General features: G+C 37.5%; 1 protein-coding gene across 1 annotated transcript in view; it reads left to right on the top strand.

Moving 5' to 3' along the window:
- CNTN5 (contactin 5) overlaps positions 1-22,756 on the top strand; it is a 515,333-nt gene that overhangs the window by 484,433 nt on the left and 8,144 nt on the right. The window contains exons 20-21 of the mRNA XM_006150105.2: positions 14,985-15,171; positions 15,612-15,724. Of these exons, the coding sequence (XP_006150167.1) occupies positions 14,985-15,171; positions 15,612-15,724 (300 nt within the window). The remainder of the gene's footprint in view (positions 1-14,984; positions 15,172-15,611; positions 15,725-22,756) is intronic.

Raw genomic sequence — 22,756 nt, 5'->3', positions numbered from 1 at the left:
TTAGAGCTGTGTATCCCCCTGGGGGGAGGGGGGGGGGATTGCTCTCAAGCAAGGGTCATTGAGAGATGATACGTATCAGCATGGACAGTGAAGTCCTTAAAGCTCTTAGATCTTGACCTGACCACCTCAGCCCACAACCCTGCCACGGTGCTGTCTCTCCGCAGTTCTGTTTCTGTTTATGTGTCTGGACATAGTTGCCACCTGTCTCCAGTAGTGAGCTTGAGTTGGCAATAAAATTTTGATCTGATATGTCTCTGAACTGACTTCTGAATGTTTCACTTGACTCTCATTATTCATTCATTTATTTATTCAACTAGTACTCATTGAACATTAGCATGCAGCCCTTCCTGTTAGGTTTAGATGCACTATTCATGTTAAAACTATAAATAAAATAGGCAGTGACCTTTCCTTGTGAAGTTCTCAGTCTAGCTAGGGTCACTATTTCTATTAATATTTTTCTAGAGTTTTATTTTTGTTTTTATCCTAAGCCGAGGTCTTGGACCCTAGCTCCTGGTAGCTCCGTTGGATGATGACTTGGTTCTGACATTCTTTTCCCTGACGCATCCTTTCAGGGCAGCAGTAAGGAGCTCAGCTGGAGGCTTCCCCTGATGCCATCTGTCAAGAACCTACTTAAATTTGGCTTTTGCTTTTTTCCTTTTACAAGGAAGCTTCTTCTTTGGTTTAAGAATTAATGGGTCAGGCATTTTGATTTAAACTTATTTTCATCTCCATCTAACTTAACACTTTCCACTATATTAACCATTAATTCAAATCAAATAGGGATTGACTTTTTGTTATTAAATTGACTAACTGCTCTATGTAATGGAATATTTGTGGCAATCAGATGGTAACAATAGCTACACAAAAACAGTCAACATGACAGCTCATAGCCCATCAATGTCTATAATGATAAGGAAACTGAGGACATTTTAGGAATATCATCTCTTTCCATTTCCAGGCTGGCTTTAGTACAGTGCGTGCCTTCCTCACACCTTACTTTCTATCCGTGCATCTCTAAGTGGATTCTTTCAAGAATATTTCTAAGTGTCACCATTAGCATAGATGACAATAATGAGAAAAAAGGTTGCCTTTTCAACAAGCTTTTAAAACACACTTCTATAGGAATAGTATCCCCTCACAAAAAATAATCATGCAAAATAAAACAAAAATATGAAGTCCCAAAAGTAGACACCAATCCCATTAGTTGTATTTTACAAATATTTGAACAATTGTATTGGCATCCTCTTAAAAACCACTCATTTGAGATTTCTAGTTACTTACACAGAAGTAGTTAAAGATTTTCTGGGTGCAGGGATTAAATGTTGAAGGCACCGACATTGAAATATGTGAAATTTCTAGCTTATGACATGTAGCATGATTGAAAATTGAAAATGGACTGTATTTATTGGACAACTTGAATTCATGAATAACCATGACTATTCCGTCTGGATTGCTATCCCTGTCACTGGCCCACATAAGTAAATTATTAGGTGCAGTTTTGAATTTATGAACCTACCAGCATTAAGTGTCCTGTGGATGATAATCCCCGAGTCCTAGAGCAGAGTCCCTCAAGCTTTTCAGTGCACACCAGTATTTTTATGTGTCTACAAATTCAGAGCAGATGTCAGGCTTGTAAGAAGCGAGAGTAAAGAGTAAAGCCAAATTTTATAATCTTTTCTGATATTCTCAGTTCAGAAAGAATGATAAAGAAAACTGTGATAATGGAATATTGCAGGATTCATATTTTCATTTTTTCACTCATCAAGCTCTTAAGTAGCAGTCACCGGCTAGGCATGGAAATGCTCAGCTGTGTAAGATCTTGTGTCAGACCTCAAAAAGTTCACAGTCTAATGCGAGGATTTATGAGAATATAAGTAAACAAAAAAGTCAGACATTAGAACAAAACAATTCTTGAATCTCGAATTACTCCAGCATTTCTTAGCATCCTGATTTTCTGAAGCGAAGGAGAATTAGTGAGAATCAGTCCATGCCAATGCCCTCCAGGAGTATAAGTTTGTTTGCTTGAGCAAGTACTTGTGTCCCTAAAGTGTCTTCAATTTCCCTAACTAAATTCATAAGTGATCAGTAAATTAGTCTTCTTTACTGTATAAAATAGAAAGAAATTAATTTTTTCCACTGGACATAGTTTTTTGGTTTTTTTCTGTTTTTTTTTTTTTTTTTTTTTTTGAGGGTTTTTTCTACATGGGTTTATGGTCCCCCATCACCCTCCAGGGGGAATGGTCACGCTGTAATCCCTTCCCCTCCATTCTCTTCAGGATCTTGGGCACACACGCACACGTGTCCAGTGTGAGTTTAAGTCACCGGGTCTGGGAGTCGAACCGTAGTTGACTACATGGGAGTTCAGCAACATAGCCATTGCGCTAACTGCTGGCCCCATGGACATAGTTTTCATATTATGATGTAACATAGTCTGCCTATGGAATAATTGCCAAGTTTATTGAATGTGTGTTTTATTCTGGGTCATCAGTAAAGTCATGACACATTTTTGTATAGAAAAAAAAACATAAAAATATGTCATAATTTTTCCCAATGACCTAATACTTTTTTTTTTAATTGTGCACTTGCCAGAGAGAAACAGAAGGGGGTAGGCTGGCAAGCACCCCCGACCACAATCCTCAATTTCTCCATCTATAGATATTTGAGAGTATGCACACACATGCACCTGGCTTCTTTGTCAGTCCTCGGGGGTGGGATTCAAACTGCAGTCAGCCATGTGTTATCCGAGTCCCAAAACCACTAGACCATAGTGCCAGCCCTATTCTATCCATATTTGAAGAGAATTATTAACTATATCTTTATCTTTTTAAGCAATGATTTTTGCAGCAGAGGGAAAAGTATATGGTATCCTAGTTTCAATCCTAAACCTTTTAGTACTTATTGTTAAGAGAAAATGATAGACAGAACAACTTGTCTCATTTCACAATTCTCACTAAAAGACACCCCTAGCTACTCCTTTTCTTAGGCTATGAAGACTTACGTGTGTTCATTTTAAAACTTCCAGAGGATATGTAACTCAGAAGTTCATTTTAGACATGTCACTAAAGCCATTTCCACTTATTGATTGCACTGAAAAGACACCAATTGTGTTTTGCACTATAAAATAAGTTGTGGTAGGGATTTCTTAAGGGGAGAAGGGACAAGATTGTTGCTGTGTTTTATTTTATGATCTGACTCTATTCTTCCATACAGGAGACAAAAACAAATGGGTCTCACTGTGGTCTAGCAATAACTCAAGCTAGGCAGATTGCATTTAATTTGTATACCAGGGGAAGGGAGGGTATGTGTGTATAAATGGAATTTCAGATATAATTTAAAGGGGCAAAAGAAGCCAAAATAAAGCCCATAACCAGAAAGCTAAGCAAAAACTATTTTCCATACACTGTGTGGGTGGCAGATATTTTACAGAATCTCTTTGGATTTTTATTATAACTATATAAAAATAAGAATATTAAAAAAATAAATAAGAAGAAGAAAATAAGATACCAATTCTCTCCTTTATTTTCTGAGATTCTGTGGCCTGATTTAAATCAAATAGCTTTCATGTCGCTATCATTAGAATTCCTTCTTGAGTTATTTTCATAGGCTATGAGGCTAACTAAATCTATTCATGTTTTTCAAAAATCAGCAGATTAAAAGGAAATTGAAGAAGAAGTATTTCAGTTGCTTAACTTACTCCTTCTCTATTGAATGACAACTCTGTAGAATATCAGAAAGTAATTAATTACTCAGTCTACTGTGTTTTGATTTCATTTCCTTTTGAATAAATTGCTTCATGGAGAAAGTTGTTTAATCCAAATCACTTTAAATTTTTTTTCTACTAAAGTTACTACATAAATCATTTTACTCTCAAACATAGAATATTTGACTAAATATACTGTTTCATCACCAAAATAAGCCTAAAAAGTATTGATGAATTTTTTACCATATCTTACCATCTTCAGAAGTAGTCTCCATGTTTCACTCTTTAACACCAATGTAACTTCACTATATCGCCTCTAGAAAGCAGGTGGTGCTTACCCCTAAGTGTAACTATCTACAAGCTCATCAGCAAATGTCCTTCCCAGGCTCATCTTCCATTTCATAATGCACATTTCTACACACAGAGCAACCATACCAAAAAAAATGAAATCATAAATGCAGATATTATTCATTTAATTTCATTTTACCAATACTTAGAACATTTTTGTTGTCATATTATTAAAACAACCCATTTAAGAATTACTAAATTGAATAAAAATCTTCTTCCTGAGGGTTGACTTTATATCTTAAGCACCTTGCAGTGTACTTGTGATGCAGAAGTACTAATTCAATGAGTGTTAAACAGACAGATCCAGACATGAGCCCACTCAATATACTAAGTGGTAGAGAAATTTGACGAAGTGCTTGAACATAAGGGGGGAAAAAAGCTTTATGAGAGACCTACTTAGCATCATAAAAATGCCAATTACTAACTAACTCAATCAAAATTATAAAATGGCTGCCATGTTATTCTCCAAATGGCTTTCTTAAAATCTGTATTTGGAAAAGTACATAAATCATAAATGTACAATTGAATAAATCACTATGAAATAAACATATTTACGTAACTGTTATCCAGGTTATAGAAGTATTACCAAAACTCAGAGGCCCACCTTGCATCTCCTATAATCATTTACCTTTATTCTTGCCTTCCAAAATACTACTATCTTAGTGCCTAACATTGATCAGTTTTGCTAGTTAAATCATATGGAGTTTTTTATGTTCTATATTTTTCACTCAACAATATACTGGCAAGATTCATCCATATTGTTACACAGAGCTATAGTTTATACTGTATCCTAAACTACAACATAAATATCCCACAATTTATTATTCTACCATTTATATACATTAAGGTTGTTTCTAGTTTGAATCTGTAGTGGGTTATACAGAACAATTTTAGAGGAATTATCCACTATCATATTAAGTCTTCTAATCCATAATTATGGTGTGCCCCTGTTTTTTGAGGTCTTATTTGACCTTTATCAATATGAGTCTTGCAAATCTTTTTTTACATTTATCTCTTATTTTTTAATGTCATAGGAACTGTTATATTTTCTTTTCTACTTATTTCTTTAACTTTTTACTTTAAAATATGTAAAATATAGAGGACACTGTAAAGAGTTTCTATGCACTCAACACTCACCTTCTATAATTATTAACTACTGGATAATCTGGAGATTTTCATTTGTTTGTATGTTTAGGTTTTCGACATAGGGCACATGCACTCGCCAGAGAGGGCCAGAGAGAGAGAAAATGAGAACTCACCCTCTGGGGGTGGATGGGGTAGGTGACCATGCTTCAATTTCTTCAATTCTCTTGGGATTTGGGGGGCATGCATGCACACTTGTCCATCATGATTTTCAAGCCACCAGGTCTGGAGCTTGAACTGTTGTCACCCATATGGGCATCCAGCACATTAACCACACTACCTGCTGGCCCCATGAATAATCCGTTTTAAGTTTAACTCCACTTAATCCTTCCACATTATTTTGAAGCAAATTTTGTTACCGTATCATTTCACCAAACATATTTCAAAGAAACCTTGAATATATATGGTTTAAAAATGACCACTTTGGGACCAGCAGATGGTATAATGGTTATATCAATAGACTCCCACGTATCTGTCTGAAGTTCAAGTTTCAGACCCAGAAACTTAAAACTCACACATCGCATGTATGCATGCATGCCCAAGATCCTTAGAGGAGAATGGTGAAGTGATTGCAGCATGACCATCCCCCCAGGAGGTGATTTCTCACTTTCTGTCTCTCTGGAAAGCACTCATGCCCTACAGAAAAAAACCTCTCTTTAAAAAAAAAAAAAAAAAAGGTGACCACCTTTCTGCCTCTTGAGGACATGCAAGTTACAGAATACACTCAATTTAAAAGGCAGCAAACTCAAAAAACACACCTAACGCAACTCTGCCTTTCAGGTTTCTCTATGTATTTGCCTACATTTTTTCACTGGTCCTCAGCATTTCTTCTTGGGCAAGCATGATTTTATCATGCAGCCAAGGATTTATACAGGGTTTTAACTCAGATTGGGGATCTTACCATTTCTGCAGCTCTCTCATTTCTTGAATTTCACTCTTACTTTTCCAGCTGTTCTCAGCACTGAACGTCTTTGCTACCCTAACTGGTAAGACTGCAGCCTTTTGCTACCACAGCCAGCTGGATTGGAGTACATCCTCAGACAAGGAGCCACAAACTCATAATTCTCACAATTCTTAACCATTGTAGTTTCAGCTTTTGGAGAGTTAACTCTATTCCAGCTTCTGTCTGCTTTTGAATATTTGCCAAGGTTTTAGTATTTTCATCTGGGATAGGGTTTATATGATCACTTTACTCATCCACATTTCTGCCATCATCTTTTTAGTATCTGTAAGATCTGTGGCATTATTTTCTTTGTATTAGTATTTTGTATAGCCTCCCATTACCTCTTCATCTCCCTTCTTTTACTTCTTACTCTTCTTGCTCACTCTTTGATCAAAAAAGTGTTACAAAATTTGGAGACATTTCTAAGAATTGACTGACTTTTTTCAGTTTTTTGTGTTTTTGTCTTTCCAATGCATTAAGTACTGCTCCTACCATAATTATACTCTTCTTTCCACTTAATGTGGGTTTCAAATTCACAGCTCTTTTTTGAACATCTTAAGGAAAAAAAATCTATCAATTTTCAGGTTTTATTCTTTTTTTAATGTATGCATTAAAACAATACATCTCCAAAACTCTTCATTCCCTGCATCACATATAGAGAATGTGATATAAATGATTATGTACTTAACATTTTTAAAGATTTTTTTACCTGAGAGTATTTTCAGATTGAAATTTGTATTCTTTCATTTAATTAAAATGTATTAAGAAACTATTATCTTTATAGGTTATCTCACAAAACATATTCAAGTCAATTAGTTATAATAAAATGCTCCCCAAATTTTCTCTATTCAATATGCTTTTAGAATATTCGGATAAAGAAAGTGAGAAGGTAAAGAAGGGAAGGGAACTAACATTTGTGTGAGACAGTAAACTACATTTATTAAGAATAAGTTCAATTATATTTATAGTCAATCTTCTTTAGTATATTTTCTATAGACAGTATTGACAGCTTCTAGGAAAACTGAATACAAATTTATTCAGTAAGTAATATTCATTATTATGTTTCTGCTACACTTCAAACTTCCTCACCTCATATCCTTTAATCACTGTTGAACCACCTCATAAATATTCAAAAGTTTAAATAAGCATTGTTTATTTATCTTATTTGATTCATTAAATTTAATCCTTCACAGTAAAATTACCTCTGGGTACAAAGCAACTAATATGCATGCAATCTAATGATACTGACTGCTAGCATTTTCAGAGTATTGATTGTGAATAGTCAATTTAATAATTATACCTAGTGCTAAACTCAGATTAGCAAATGAAATGGATTACATTGAGGCAAGCAGGGGTTTCCCAATAGAAACAAACTCATCTCCCATCAGAGCCTTGCTAACAACTCTCAGTAGAAGGACGTCCTGATCTTAGATGTCATGTAAAAAAGGAGGAATGTAGTCATTTAAGCATTACTAAGAAAAAGGTCATAGCATTCCAAATTGTGTCTAAAGGTGAGGAATTAATAGGGAAAGTAGGCTAGCAGTGAAATGTCTGCCTTCTCACCCTGGTTTACATCAGTTACTACCTTTGTATTTAGGGTTGACACTGAATTCAATGGACCCATGTAACACTGGCTTTCCTTAATTCCCCTTAAAGTACTCAGATAGCCTGAGAAGACAGACAGCCCTCACTACAATTATATCGAGTGGTATGAAACAAAATTAGTACAGTGGTTTCTAGATTTTTTTTTCTTTGCCTTTCATCTTTGTGCACTGACCCAGCCTCAAAATTCCATTTCCTTGGTTCAAGCAAGCAAAGAAATAGCCTCTGGCCTCCTACTCCTCTGTCTTTACTTCAGTGAAACAGACTGCACTCACGCATGTGAAACTTCGGCACTTAGCTCAGGCCTAGGTAGATTCTTGTGTTGTCTGGAGAATATTAGTGTTCGCTTGTACTAATAACCAGTAATTTGGTTTCTTCCTGCACAGCACAGGTCTGTAGGAGATAAAATCTAAAGATGTATGACTCCCCATTCAAGTAAGACTTCAATTCCTTTTTAGAATATTTGAAGGTCAGTTAGGCAAGAGCCAAAGGTGATTAAGTAGAAGAAAAAGCTTTGCAAGAAGAAAACAAATGATAGAAGAGACACCTTTGAAAGGAGGAAATAAATGGTAAGGCTCAGTATAAATCCCTTTCCCTAAAAAAGCATTTTTGTTTTATAAATCGGAAGAAAAATTCTAAACTTACAGTTCTGGATTTTGGTGGGATCAACAGAAACAGTTCTTCTATATTAAAGAGCAATTCAGGATATAAAGAAATGCAATAAAATCAAAACTAAAGTAACTAAAATAAAATATTCATTGGAAGCAGTAAAATGCAAACTTGATACTGCTAAATATTTAAACCACTGTTTCAGAGTGCAAACTTGAGAAATAATCTCAAAACACAAAGTAAATGAATAGGAAAATTTTATGGTTAAAAAGAAAAAGATGATAGACAAGACAATGTGGTCCATAAACAATAGGTTTGTGTACAGAAAATAGAATATATGAGACAAGGCCCAGTTATGGTAGCATCATTGGTGGGTCACCACTGTGGGATGTGGGAGACTCATAAGAAGTCTTAGGGTTTGAATCCTGGGTTAACCATTACACACTGAGTAGGACCTTGTGTGTGCCCATGATCCTGGCTTGCTGAGGATGGGAGTTCATTCATGAAAAGGCCCTATCAGGAATCTCCTCTCCCATATCCTCCTCTCACAAAGGAGGGAGGAAACGAAGGCAGGCAAGCTAGTAAAAAGAATTATTTTAGATAAAAAATCAATAACCAAACAAAACAAAGTGAACAAAAATCTGAAAATAAGCACAAAGCAAACAAAAGGGGAAAAAAACCTATATTTAATATAGAGAAGTCACATAGCATTTCAGGAAATAATAAAATCTCAACAGTTGCCGCTTTGTTATCTTCATAACTAATCCATCTCAAAAATCTGTTGACTCTATCCTTAAATGTCTCGACTTCATCCACATTTCTGTCTGTGTACCCACTAGAGCATAGTCTGCATTATCCTCACCTCTTTCCATAGTCAGCAATGTCTCCTAACTGGTCTTCCTATATCTACTCTAGCCCTTTTCTAATCTGTTCTTCACATTGCAAGTGTTCTCTAAGACAAATTGAGTGTCTCCACATTGCCAACATAAAGCGAGTAACTGAACAGATCAATTAGGAAATTTTATATAGTTATAAATGGTAACAATTATAATAAAACTCAGAAGAATAACAGAATCCCTAAAGGATGAGTAGTTTCTTTAAAGAAGTGGCCAAGGGAGGTTCTCAGTTAAGGAAACTTAATTGAAAGTAATTTAGATACCTGTTTGGAAACCAAAAAGAGTTTTCTGGCAGTAGGTACCTAAAAGTACAAAGACTCTAAATTCAAAATGTGATTGAATGCTCAAGGCCCATTTTGCTAGAAGGCAGAGGTCAAAGTAAGGTGAGGTGAGAGAGATGTACAGAGACTCTTATCAGGTACCACCTTTCAAGCCACAATGGGGAGTTAGGAATGCAGTACAATAGGAAGCCTACTAGAGGGTTCTCAGAAAAAAAAAAAAAAAGTCATCTGATTCATGGATTTAAAAATGTTTTGACTGTTTTGTGTTTCAAATCACAAATCTGATCACAGATCATGTTTCTGTTCTAACCTTTATCGCTGTTTAAAAGCCTTCAATAGGTTACATTTACTTTAGAACATATTTTTAAATTAATCGTAACTTTCTATCCCAACAAGATCTGATCCTATCTTGGCTCTAGATTCAAGTTGCACCACACTCAACTCTTACCCTCCTCATCAGCCTGACTGGACTTTTTTGGGCTCACATCTACACCAAGCTCCTCCCTCCGACACGTAATGCCCTCTGCCTTTCCCCTCTCCTTGTTTGCCTTTTAGCTCCTCCTCATCTCCGCCATCAACTCTACTGTCTCTACCTTAGAGAAGACTTCCTGAACCTCATCTCATTGAGTCTTATCCCCCACCGTAGATTTGGATCAGTGTGTAGCTTTCCAAATGCCTGTTGTCACCACGATTTTACATTTGTTTGTGTGATTATTCATTCAATGGCTAGTGCCTTAAATAGACTGTGAGCTCTAAGGGGGCTGGGACTATGTCTATTTTGACTCACCATTAATCCCCAGTTGCCTATATGCAAAATGTTTAGTAAATAATACATATTCAAATAAAAAACACCTTTTGGAATGAATACTGAACTAATAAGTTTTAAAAACCTAAGGGCTAATAAAATATTTACATTCTAATATACATTTTGATTTAAAAAAGAAAACAAAAACCTATAAGCTGCCAAGCAGAAAGACAAAGCTCATTTAAGAGATACAAAAATCAGAAAGGCTTTCCTCTGTATCTAATGACAGCAAAAAATAGAGCAATATCTACTAAATTTAGGGAGTACAACATCATTGAGTACAACAGAAGAAACAGAAATAAGTGAATAAGAGAGGTAAGAAAGAAATGCATTTTTAAAACTTAACATGTAACAAAATTTGAGATCAGTTTTTCGGTCCATTAAAAGGAGGATGTGTCCATGTAAGTTTATCCATTGCAGCAAATGTAGCACCCCAGTGGGGTGTGTTGATAATGGAGGAGGCTATTCATATATGAGAGTAAAGGGTACATGGGAAATTTCTGTACCTTTCTCTCAATTTTGCTGGAAACCTATAACTGCTACAAAAAAAAAATCTTTTAAAAAAAGTAGGAATAAAATTAGATAGGAGAGGAAAAGCTATTAGGAAGAATTCTTCAATGATTTATATGACCGAATGAATATTGAGAAGTAAGGGAAAGTTCCCACATCACCCAGTAACTACTAACTACATACAGCAGAAATCATGGTTTTTAGACCCTGTAACTTCCTGTAAGGAAACTGCATTGTGCAAGACTTGAATATCTTACAATCATCACACCAGAAAACCAAGTGTACCATCTACACGGATAAAATAACTGTTATCCTAAAGAATCAACTTAGAAAAAAACAATTATCATTTCACTATGAATTAGTGACTCCTCCATTTTTAAAAAAGTATTCTATATGCTAGAAAAAGAAATAATGTATGCATTTTCTTTTTCAACTCGTAGAGATAATTTTTTTCTCACAGTTATTTAAACATATTTTGTCTTTTCCTTTGGATGTTTAATTTTGTAGTTATTAATCAGAATATTAAACATTCAACACTTAGAAGTCCAGAATTTACATTGGAATCTTTATTTGTATCAAAATTTACAATTTGTTTAATTTAATCACACTCTGCTTCCTCAAAATATATATTTAATTATATTTAAAATAATGTGACTGGTTAAGGAAAATTGAAACAAATAACAGGAAATCAGATATATCACTGGGAAGGAAAGATACATATTTTTTCATCCAACAATTTCTTAGCCAATTTTGTAGCTTGGAAATAACTTGTTCAGTTAAAATTATGCTCAAGCAAGATAAGCTTATTCTTAAAATTGAAATAATGGGACCAACATCATATAAAAGACAGTGTTAGAGGATTCCAACTTTTGGGGAGAGATTTTTGGTATAGGGTGCATGTGCTCACTGGAGATACAGAGAGACAGAGAGAGATGGAGAGAGGGAAGACAAGAAATCACTCCCTGGGGGAAATGGTCATGCCATAATCTCTTTTCTTCCATTCTCCTTCTGGGACTTGGGGCACACATGCACACTCACTCAGTGTGAGTTTTAAGCTGCCGGGCTTGGGACTCAAACTGAAATTGGCCATGTGGAAGTCCAAAACCTTAACTGCTATGCCACCAGAGGATTCCAACTTTTAAAAAAAAAATTTTTTTTCAGTGACCATGTAGTGGCACACCTATAACACAACTGGACCTATGTGTGACAGTCCTGTGTTCACATCCTAGGACCTCTCTGGATCATGTTTGCCCATTATCTGGAATGGCTAAGACTAAGTAGATCATGGTGTGAAGACTAATGCAGGTGTCCCCTTCTCTCTTTCATTGAATAAACAATTATTTAAGAGAAAAAAATCTGAAGCTTAGTTACTTGGTTGTATGCTTGTTCGGTTCAGTGAGGAGACAGGGCTAAAGGAAGAATTTCATTCTTCTTTTTAAAAAAATATATATAAATTTAGGATCTATGTAGGTATATCAGGCAGGATTCAGTTGTGAAGAACTGAATTACTCTAGTCTAAGCAAGAAATGTTTTATTATAGGTATTAAATCATTACAAAATTATTGGGAGAGTTGAATTAACAAATTTTTTAAGCATGGCTCAAACAATGACTGCAAGCTAAACTATTGGAGCGAGCCACAGAGAAAGAGGCTGATGGTCTCTAAAAGCAGGAAGCTGCCAATTCTAGAAGCATACTCCACTGCCATGATTCAGGAGCCACCATGACTCAGAGGGTGCTGCACTCAGGAAATCACTGTTACCTAGCAGCTCCACCATTGTTGCCAGCTCTGCAATCCTGCCGTGCCTGCTCTGATCTGCACTAGCAAAACGGCTGCCCTATGCCCTGCTTCTTGACTCCCAGAGCTAGCGGCTAGGCACTGAGACATTTATTAATACTGCCACAAGGAAGAAAGAAAAATTAAAGACTCCACCGCTGGGCTTGCCAGAAAAAAAGCTGAAGTGGCAGAGGTTGGGCCTTCATCTTACTTCTTTGAAGTCACATAAACCTGCATCTGACTGACTGAATCGAAAAAACATCCAAATTCTAACTGCAAGAGAGTCTTGGAAATAAGAATTTTAGCTTTCAGTCGTTCTCAGTCTAGAAAGGCACACTAGAATGAGAATAACATGGCTGAGCACTTAGCAACCTAAACCTTTGGTTACTCAACATCCATACACATCCTTCTCTCCATTCAACAACTCTCCCCAAAACAACAATTAGTAACAGCACTGTTCTCTACTAACACAGTGCAAATCTCTCTTTTACAAAGGAAAATGTAAGGCCACTTGGTGGCATGCAGATTTAAGTGGCTAGATGCATGTGGCCCACTTGTGGTTCAAGTCTCTGACTAAGCAGCTTAAAAAATGGCCTGGGTGCATGTGTGTGTGCCCAAAATTCCGAGAGAATGATGGAGGAGAAGGGGTGTGGCATGGCCATCCCCCTGCGGAAATGATTTCTCACCTTCCCTCTCCCTTTTTTTTTCCTCTCTTTGGTGAGTGCATGTCCCCTATAGGGAAAAAAATGGGAGGGGGGCGGAATCATTCTCTCTTCAAAAAGGGGAAAAAATCCCATCAGTCAGTCTGTCAGTCAGTCTGTCTACCTTAGGGTGAAAGTTCACTCCTCCTATAATAAATGACATTAGAAAGTTACCTACGATAAACACACTCTATACAAAATATAGGAAAATTACATGTAGAGAACTAGCATTGTTAGTTCTTTAGTGTTGTATCACATGTATAAATATATACAAAATAATATGAAGAATGTGACCAGCAGTTGGAGTAATGGCTATGTCACTGGACTCCCATGTAGATGACTGAGGTTTGAATGCTGGACTCAGTGGATTAAACTCACACGGGGTGCCTGTGTGTGCGTGCCCAGGATCCCAAGAAGAAAGCAGAGTAGAAGGTACTGCGACATGGACATCCCCCCTGGGGAGTGATTTCTCACTTTCTGTCTCTCTGTCTCTTTCTGGAGAGTGCACATGCCCTATAACAAAAACTCCCCCCCCCAAAAAAAAAGAATATAGCTAATGACAGCAGTATTTGCTGCATAAATTTGCAGTTGTGATTTATGACTTCCTTCTTCTTCCCATTTCTTGTATCCTTTGTCTTCAGCTAGCACCTAGGCTGGCTGATGCCCTTCATATGTCATAGTAGCCAAATGTGAATGGAGATCAGAGCCTGTAATGATTTTCTGTGGTTGTAGCTACAAGTAGCAACCTAGGCATGCTCCAGAATATCTCCAAATTTCAACCCACTCCTCACTACCAACATTGTGCAGCAGCAACCTTAGCTGAAAGAGATTGTGGAAAACATTGTGCTTGGGTCACTAGATTCCACAGTAGACAAGGCACTTGGGGGGGGGGGATAAATTAGTGTTGTGATCCACTATTTTCACCACAGTAACCAAGTGTGAGAAAACACTACTCATTCTATATACTGTTGCCCGATTAAGTTCTACTGTCTGAACAGAGTAAAGCCTTAGCAATATACAGTCTCATGAACAATGTTTTGTTATGTTTTGTTGTGTTTTAATCCAGTCACCAATGATCTCAGTGTACACCCTGTGTTTTGATAAAAAGATGTTCCTTTCTGCCTCCTTCCCATAATCCTAACAATGCTAGTTCTCTACATGTAAACCACTGCAAGGTATCATGAGAAGTACTCTGTCAGCCTCTTCTCCATTAAATGGATACAGCTCATGTGATTCACTTTTATGTGAAGCCCAAGAGGAAATATCATTCATGCCTCTCTCAAATAATTCATTCAGAGTTCCATGGTTTCAAGTTGTAAATGGTTTTGATGACTTAGGAGAGAAAAACACATCTTCAATTTATTTGCATCATTTTTCTTTAGCATCAGCGTGCATTTTTAACTATTTCAAGCTACCAGGCTACAAGGTAGCACCTTTGGTGACTCACTGAGTACCACTTGTGGTGCTGCAATTCACACATGTGCATATTACGCATTCACTGGGGCTGTAATTCTGACTTCATTAGTAGGACCTGTTAATTGGGTGACCCAGGCATGAATGATTCTTTTCTAGAGATGGATCCAGAAACATCCAGAAAAAGAGAGAGTTTAAGCAGTCACAAGCACAGAGAAAACTTAACAATTAATCTGTCATGTGATAATTTGTTGACAGATTGGTTACTGGAAAGACATGGAACAAGAAGATGCAGCAGAAACAGTCAAAACTCGGGGGAATGAGTCATCTGTCATCCTGACAGGATTAGAAGGAAATACGTTATATCATTTCACAGTGAGGGCTTACAATGGTGCTGGATATGGGCCACCTAGCAGTGAAGTGAGTGCAACCACCAAGAAATCCCGTAAGTGACCCAGGACTTTTGTTTGTTTCAGACAAAGGGGAACATCTCTTAACGTTTCTGAAAGCCATGTGAGGTACATAATAAGCAGAGTCAAGGGGGGTTTTGATTCATAGTCTTACTTCAGTGCTTAGATCTGAATTCCAAAACTAGCTCAGAAATTTTTGCATTCACAGCAGTTAAAGGTTATCTTCCTGTGAAACAAGGCTAAGTGATTTTGACACAGAAGGGAGATAAAAGGATTCAAGTTCAAATGCTCAGTAGAGTACCTATTAAAATGACACTCCTGGAGCAAAGCCCTCCTTATCTGACTCCAGTTGGAAGGAAGCCTATGGTGCCAGCCAACTACTGAACATGAGAAAGATTGAAAGACTCACAAGGATTTAAATGAATAAATGTACTTAAGAATCCTTGTTAGCTCACTTTCACTTTTTCCTTTGCAGCCCCTAGCCAAGCACCTAGCAACCTCAGATGGGAGCAGCAAGGCTCTCAGGTTTCCCTAGGTTGGGAACCCGTCAGACCACTGGCCAATGAATCTGAAGTCATGGGTTACAAGGTAGGTGTTTCTTCTCTCTCTTGCAAAGACATTTATCTCCAAAATTGTTACTATGATGATAAGTATAATAAGGCACAAAAAGACCCATTAACAAACCTTCTGTGTTTTTTTTTTCATTATTTTCCACTTGTATTTTTAAAAGGGTGCCTTGCTATAGGCAGGAACCCCTGGCAGTCAAAAATCAGCTTTGACTACATAAACCATGGAAGAGAAGGGAGAGGAAAAGGAGCGACTATCTGAATATCGAATTAGGATCGCTCCATAAAGCATGGTGTCAGGACTGGCAGAACTCAGCCAAGAATCCTGGCGTTCTCCATGAGCAGACAAGACTTGCTGGCAGATGGCAAAGACAGGATGACACAGTTCGAATAGAAAGGCTCTTTATTAACAAAGAATCATGAAAAGAAAAATTAAAAATGCCACCAGGACTAACGCAGTAGCTAGGAAAGAGTCCACAGAGAAAGCAAGCTCCAAAATGGACCCAACCTCTCATAATATGGTCACACGGCAGATCTGGAAATATGAAAATGTGTACATGGCTTTTTAAAAAAAATCCTTTGCCTCTGATTTTAAAATATATGTGATCTATGTATCAAATTGGCTTAATTTCAAAATATTTTTGTGTAAGGTTGGATTCTATTTCTGGCCTTCAACTCCACACAAACATGAATTGAATATTATTTGTAGTAGACTTTAAATATTACCATGATGGAAAAGCATGGGTTTGCAGCTATTGAAGCAAGTAATGCGGTATTTTGTATATAAAGTATTAACATTCTGAAGCTAAAAGCTGAAGAAGCTATAAATAGAAGATATTTTAAAGGTAAGTAATTCTCATTAACATGTTAAGACATAAACTGTAGTATTGCTTAGATACTGTATTTAGTATGATCATAGACACCCTCAGAATCAAGCACACATATAGTCAGATTTGTGCCTACTCCCCAGGGGTACTGAAGATGATCTTTGGAAGAAGGGCCAATGTCATTTTCTGTGCCCTTCTTCTAACCCTGTCCTCTTAATACCCTTTCCCAAAAGACCATGTCCTCCCAACTTATCCTCTAAGGCAGATGTACCTGTCAATAATTTGAGGTAGCCAGAGATGCTCACAGACCATGCAAGAATCAATCTAATATTATTAGAAATATATGAAGTAGATTTCTATGCTGGAGAGGCAAAGTGCAACACAAGGAAGAACCAAAAAAAAATGTATGGTCAGTGGAAAGACGCATATGGTTTTAGGCACCTCTTAAGAACAGAAAATACTATAAAATTGGAAGAATACTTGAGGCTGGACATAGCGTTCCAAGTCTAGGCACCCCTACTCTTTTTTTTTCTTTTTTTTTTTTGGAGAGGTTTTTGCCATAGGGCGTGTGTGCTCGCCAGACAGACAGAGAGACAGAAAGCAAGAAATCACCCCCAAGGGGGATGACCATGCTGCAATCCCTGCTCCTCCATTCTCCTCTCGGGATCTTGTGCACGCACACAGACACACCCAGCGTGAGTTTTGAGCCATCAGGTCTGCGACGCAAACCACGGTCGACTACATAGGAGTCCAGCGACACAGCCATTATGCTAACTGCTGATCCCCCTAGGCACCCCTACTCTTCACTCACAGATGACTCCTTTAACCCTGTCATTGTTCTTAGTTATTATAGGAATGGTCTTCAGAAAGTTCATGAAATATGCATATTATGAAAAATCTATACCTGGATTTCAAATGTTTGGACACCAAAATAAACTCATATTTCATTTCATGTTCCCACAAGCTTTTTTTTTTTTTTTAATTGTTATTTATCTGAGACTCACATTTAACTGGTCAGCCTCTTTTTTTTTTTTTTTTTTTGAGAGGTTTTTGTCATAGGGCGTGTGTGCTCGCCAGACAGACAGAGAGACAGAGAGACAGAAAGCGAGAAAATACCCTCCAGGGGGTATGGCCACGCTGCAATCCCTTCTCCTCCATGCCCCTCTCGGGATCTTGGGCACGCACGCACATGCGCCCGGCGTGAGTTTTAAGCCACTGGGTCCGGGACTCAAACTGCGGTTGACTACATGGGAATCCAGTGACATAGCCATTACACTAACTGCTGGTCTCCCCACAAGCTTTTTGAAGTGCCCTTTCATGTGACTGTCGCCACAACCAGTCTGAGCTCCTGGAAGTCAAGGACTGTAACTTAATTATCTCTTTTTCCCCTGGTGCTTCTGGAATGGATTAATAAATTAATTTTGATTCAGCTAAAAATCTATTATGCAATTATTCATACATATGTATTATCAGATACATTTTTTTTTCAGCATGACCTTGCTATTTGTATGGAATAGTTTTTTAAAAAAAAGGAAAAAAAAGGTCAGTGACTTTCATGTCAGGTATATTCTAGTCTCATCCTAATTGTATCATTTTCAATAACAGGCTTAGTCTCTCTGGGATTCATCCTCTTGACTTCAAAATAGCAAAATAATAATAATAATACCACCAATCATACAGGATGACTTCAGAGGTTAAATCAAGTAATTTGTGTAAAATACATGGAATACAGAAGGTGTTCATTTTAAAATAGATACTATTTTTCTTATTACCTGGTTAGATGGAATTTTTGAGTATCTTAACAACACAAAAACTGATCTTTAAAAGTTGCGGAGTAATTCCTTACGAAGACAGCACAAATATTCTTGGTTGGGGAGGAATCATTATCACTGCCCATCTCAGTTGTATAAATTAATGCTTTCATTGCCAGAGGATTTTTTTCCCTTTTATTTCATTGAAATGGTTGTGCTTCCTTATATCCCTGAGAAAGAAGAGTTGGTTTCTAAAGGAGGAGTCTGCCAATAACAAATGGAGAGAGACCTAGAAGCTTGCTCTTTTCAAACTAAGCTCTGTTAAAGCCTCTGATGCATCACAATCCCCAGTGAAAGACCAGCTGGGGGGTGGGGCATGACAAGAAGGGGACTTTGGGCTGATAAATTGGCTTAACAAAGAACCTGGATACTTCTGTTGTGTTTTAAGAATTTACTATTATTGTTATTATTATTACTACTATTATTTTAATTTGCTATAGAGCACTTGTTCTAACCAGAGAGAGAGAAACTGAAAAAGCAAGCTACCAGGTCTGAGACTCAAACTGTGGTCGGTCATGTGGGAATCCAACACCTTAACCACCATACCTGCTGACTACCTGAATTCCTCTGAGGAGGCTGGTTTGTATAAGGCAGGTGCTAAGGATGAAATCTCCTCCTGACACAGACACATTGGGACAGGAATACAATTAGAAACATTAGCTGTGAATATAAATGAAAGCTTGTGAGAACACAGGCTTGGAGCCCCCTCTCTGAGCATGACCTTGAGAATTACTGTAGCCTAGACAAGGATCTCCTCGCTGCAGGTAACAAGCTACACATCTGCAGGAAGATGTACACAAACACAGGATGGTCAGGGCCAGGCATGATGCTGAGAAAGAAAAGGCCTCCCGTTTGATGTTTTTTGACTTATAATTCATGCTCCCAAAATATCTTTCTTTTGGTAGGGTTTTGCCATAGGGCACACACACTCACTGGAGAGAGACAGAGAGAGATGGAGAGAGGGAAAGTAAGAAATCACCCTTTGCAGAAGATGGGCATGCCACAATCTCTTTTCTATTCTCCTCCTGAGATTTTGGGCACACATACCATCTGTGCCAAGTGTGATTTTCAAACTACCAGATCTGGGACTTCAGAAGTGGATGGACATGTGGGAATCCAGTTTCTTAACCACTACATCACTTGCGGGTCCTTGTGTCAACCTCTTCTTAGGCACAATAGTGTGTAGAAGTCACAAAAGATTTTGTCCCTACAGATGTAGGGACAAGTCAGCACTAATTTAAGGCATGCTTGACCCATTAAGGCTGGATTTGCCCTTGTGATTCTTGGAAATTTGGAGGTAGAAGACTGATTCGTAATCAGCGCAAGGGAGTTTTTCCACAGTTAGTAGTGGTATGAAAAAAGAAGACTATCTTATTTAAGAGTCTTTGTCAAACACTTCACTTTCATAAGCAAAAGGAATGACTGGAAATGTAAGTGGTATATAGGTTTAAGGGTGGGAACTTAGATTTAATCTGTGATGTTTAAAATGCAGGGATGTATATTCTACCTTTTACATTAAGCCTAGTTTGAGATTGATGAATTCGGAAAAGTCTTCATCTAGATGTTTCCCAGATTGTGAAAATTACTGAAAAGTGATAAACATGGTGGAAAAATCTGATTTGGTCTATATACTTGAGCCATAAATAATCCACTACACTTATATTCAAGATACTATATACTGGATACAGCCCATTCTGCAAAAGTACACAGCTAAAATAGCTTAAGATAGTAAGATAAAGCAGACTATGATATTCAGTCAATCCATTTTCTAAGCACATGCCTTTTGTCTGTTTTTACTGCTATAACAAAACGTGATATTGGACAATTTGTAAAGAAGAACTATTTCCTCACAGTTCTAGAAACCAGGAAGGTCAAGGTCAAGGCACCAACAGGTTCCATATCTGGTTACAGTCCAATCTGTGTGTCCTCATATGGGAGAATATGGAAGATCAGAAGAGGCAAGCACTGTGTGAAGCCTCTTTTATAAGACCCTTAATCACGTTCAGAAGGGGAGGAAAACTCATGAGCTAATCGCTTCTTCTACTGCACTCAGAAAGCAAGAAATCACCTCCTGAAGGGGATGGCCATACCACAATCCCTTCTCCACTCTCCTCTCAGGATCTTGTGCACACACATACACACATCCGGAGTGCATTTTAAGCCACTAGGTTCAGGATTTGAAATCATGTTCAACTACATGGGAGTCCAGCAACATAACCAATATACCATCTCCTGGTCCTGAGCTGACCACTTCTAAAGGCTTCCCTTCTTAATGCTATCACATTGGCAACACCTGAAATTTGAGGAGAACTCATAGTCAAAGCCTAAAAGCCTAGATCTTACTGCCTTATTGATATCAGAGATTCAGGTATCAGTAACATACTTAATGATAAGATTACCAGGTAAAGAGATGATAAAAGAAATTTGGCTCAAAAACACAAGATAGAAAGAAATAGATCTCCCCATCACAGAATCTTATTAGGGACCTAGGAGTAAGCAAGACTAGGGCCGGCAGCAGTGGAGCAGCAGCAACGCCATGTTCTGTGACGGCAGATGCACAGGAAGGTTTGGCCCCAGGGGTTTACCTGCACATGCGAAGCCTGGGTGTCCACCCCTATGATCTGAGCTGACTGAGGAGGGAGTAGAATGCAATGTGATGACTCTGCTGGGTGTGACCCTTTCTCATGGAAAAAATTTTTAAGCTTTTGTAAAAGTAACCAAGAATATAATCAATGAATAGAATGGAGCCATCTATGGTTGTCATAGGTAGCACATTAAAATTAAATCCATTCTAATAAATATTAAGCATGACCAAGAGGAGGACATTCTCACAGCTTTTTATTCTCTATGCCATAAGACCTTTGCATGTACTCCAGAGAGAGAGAGAAAGAGAGAGAAACACCCCCTAACAGGACATAATCATGCCACAAATCCTTTTTCCTCTAATTCTTCATGTCTGGATACAAGCATATACCCTCGGCATATTTCTCAAGCTGACAAGACCCGGACTCGAATCCTAGTCAGCCAGGAGGGTTCTAGCCAGTCGGGACTACAGGTACATGACACCACAACTGGCTCTTTCTTAAATAGGGTCTCACTATGTTGCCCATGCCAGTCTTCCGAGTCCCTGAGATTAAGTCCCATGCCATTATGCCTGGCTTCCAGTGGAAAAGAAATTGAACCAGGACCTACCAAAAGTCCCAGCACCTTAAGCAGCTATGAAATCCATATTTTATAGAAATATTTTCAGGATATTTCAGCTTCCATTAAAAGTAAGAGAAATAAAATCATGAAGAATCACAAAAAAAAAAACAAAAAGGTTTGTCTATTGTTGACAACCTTACTGTAGAAATAATAATACAAATTACTCCCAGACTAATTTTACACCTGAGACATGGAATTACACTTGGTAATCTATTTAGCATTATGAGACTCCTTCAGGTCAATGGCACTTTATTTACATTTCTAAATTCAGAATAAACTTCATTTTATTAATTCATTATTTATAAGGGACTGGAAAAGCAGACCAAAAAGTCAAGTAGGAGTCTTCCTATAATTTTATTTTTTTTCCTAAAAATGGCTTTTACTTTTAGAACACTCCTAATTTGAGATCAGTATCTAGGGTCTTGACTAATTTGGCACACATTATAAATCTAACCATTACTGACATTGTGGTAGAAATGCCAATAACAACATTGGAAGCTAAAGTATTTTCAGTCATAATTCTTAATGATATTTAGAATAGTTTTTTTTAATACTATCAAGGAAGTTGATTGAACTTATAAAGGTAAACAGCCATCTTATCCCTATTTTATCTTCCTCATGTTGCCGTATGCCTTTAGTGAAAGGAAAAATACTGAGTGTACAGTGGCTTTGTTTTAATGTGTGCCAACATTCTTTTTTCCTGCAAGATAAACTTTTATCCATTCAGAAAAGACACAAGTAGTTAGAATTCAGTAGAAGGACCAGAGGGTCTAAACCAAGAAAAACAACTTAGTTGCTTTAGTCTGCATCTAGAAAACTCTTCTCCTTGATATATATAACCCCTTCACTGCATGGCCCCTTCTTACCTCTACTTTCTTTTTAAAAAAAATCTTTAGGAGGTTTTTGCCATAGCACAGAAGCACTCGCTATAGAGAGAGACAGAGACAGCAAGAAGGAAAGTACAAAATAACCTCTGGCAGAATGATTGTGCCATAATTCCTTCTCCTCCATTCTCCTCCCAGCATCTTGGGCACACATGCCTGGAATGATTTTAGAGCCACTGGATCCTGGACTCGAACCACAATTGGCCATATGGGAGTCCAGCAATGCAATCACTATGCCACCTGGTGCCCATCACCTCTATTTTCCTTCTTTCTTCCTTTCTTTTTTTTTTTTTTTATTGAGGTTTTTGCTATAGGATGTGTGTACTCT

The sequence above is a fragment of the Tupaia chinensis genome, unplaced genomic scaffold, assembly GCF_000334495.1.
Source record: "Tupaia chinensis unplaced genomic scaffold, TupChi_1.0 Scaffold000276_2, whole genome shotgun sequence".
NCBI classification, from domain to species: domain Eukaryota; kingdom Metazoa; phylum Chordata; class Mammalia; order Scandentia; family Tupaiidae; genus Tupaia; species Tupaia belangeri.
Note: the sequence above shows the minus strand (reverse complement) of the source record. Positions and strands in the feature narration are given on the sequence as shown.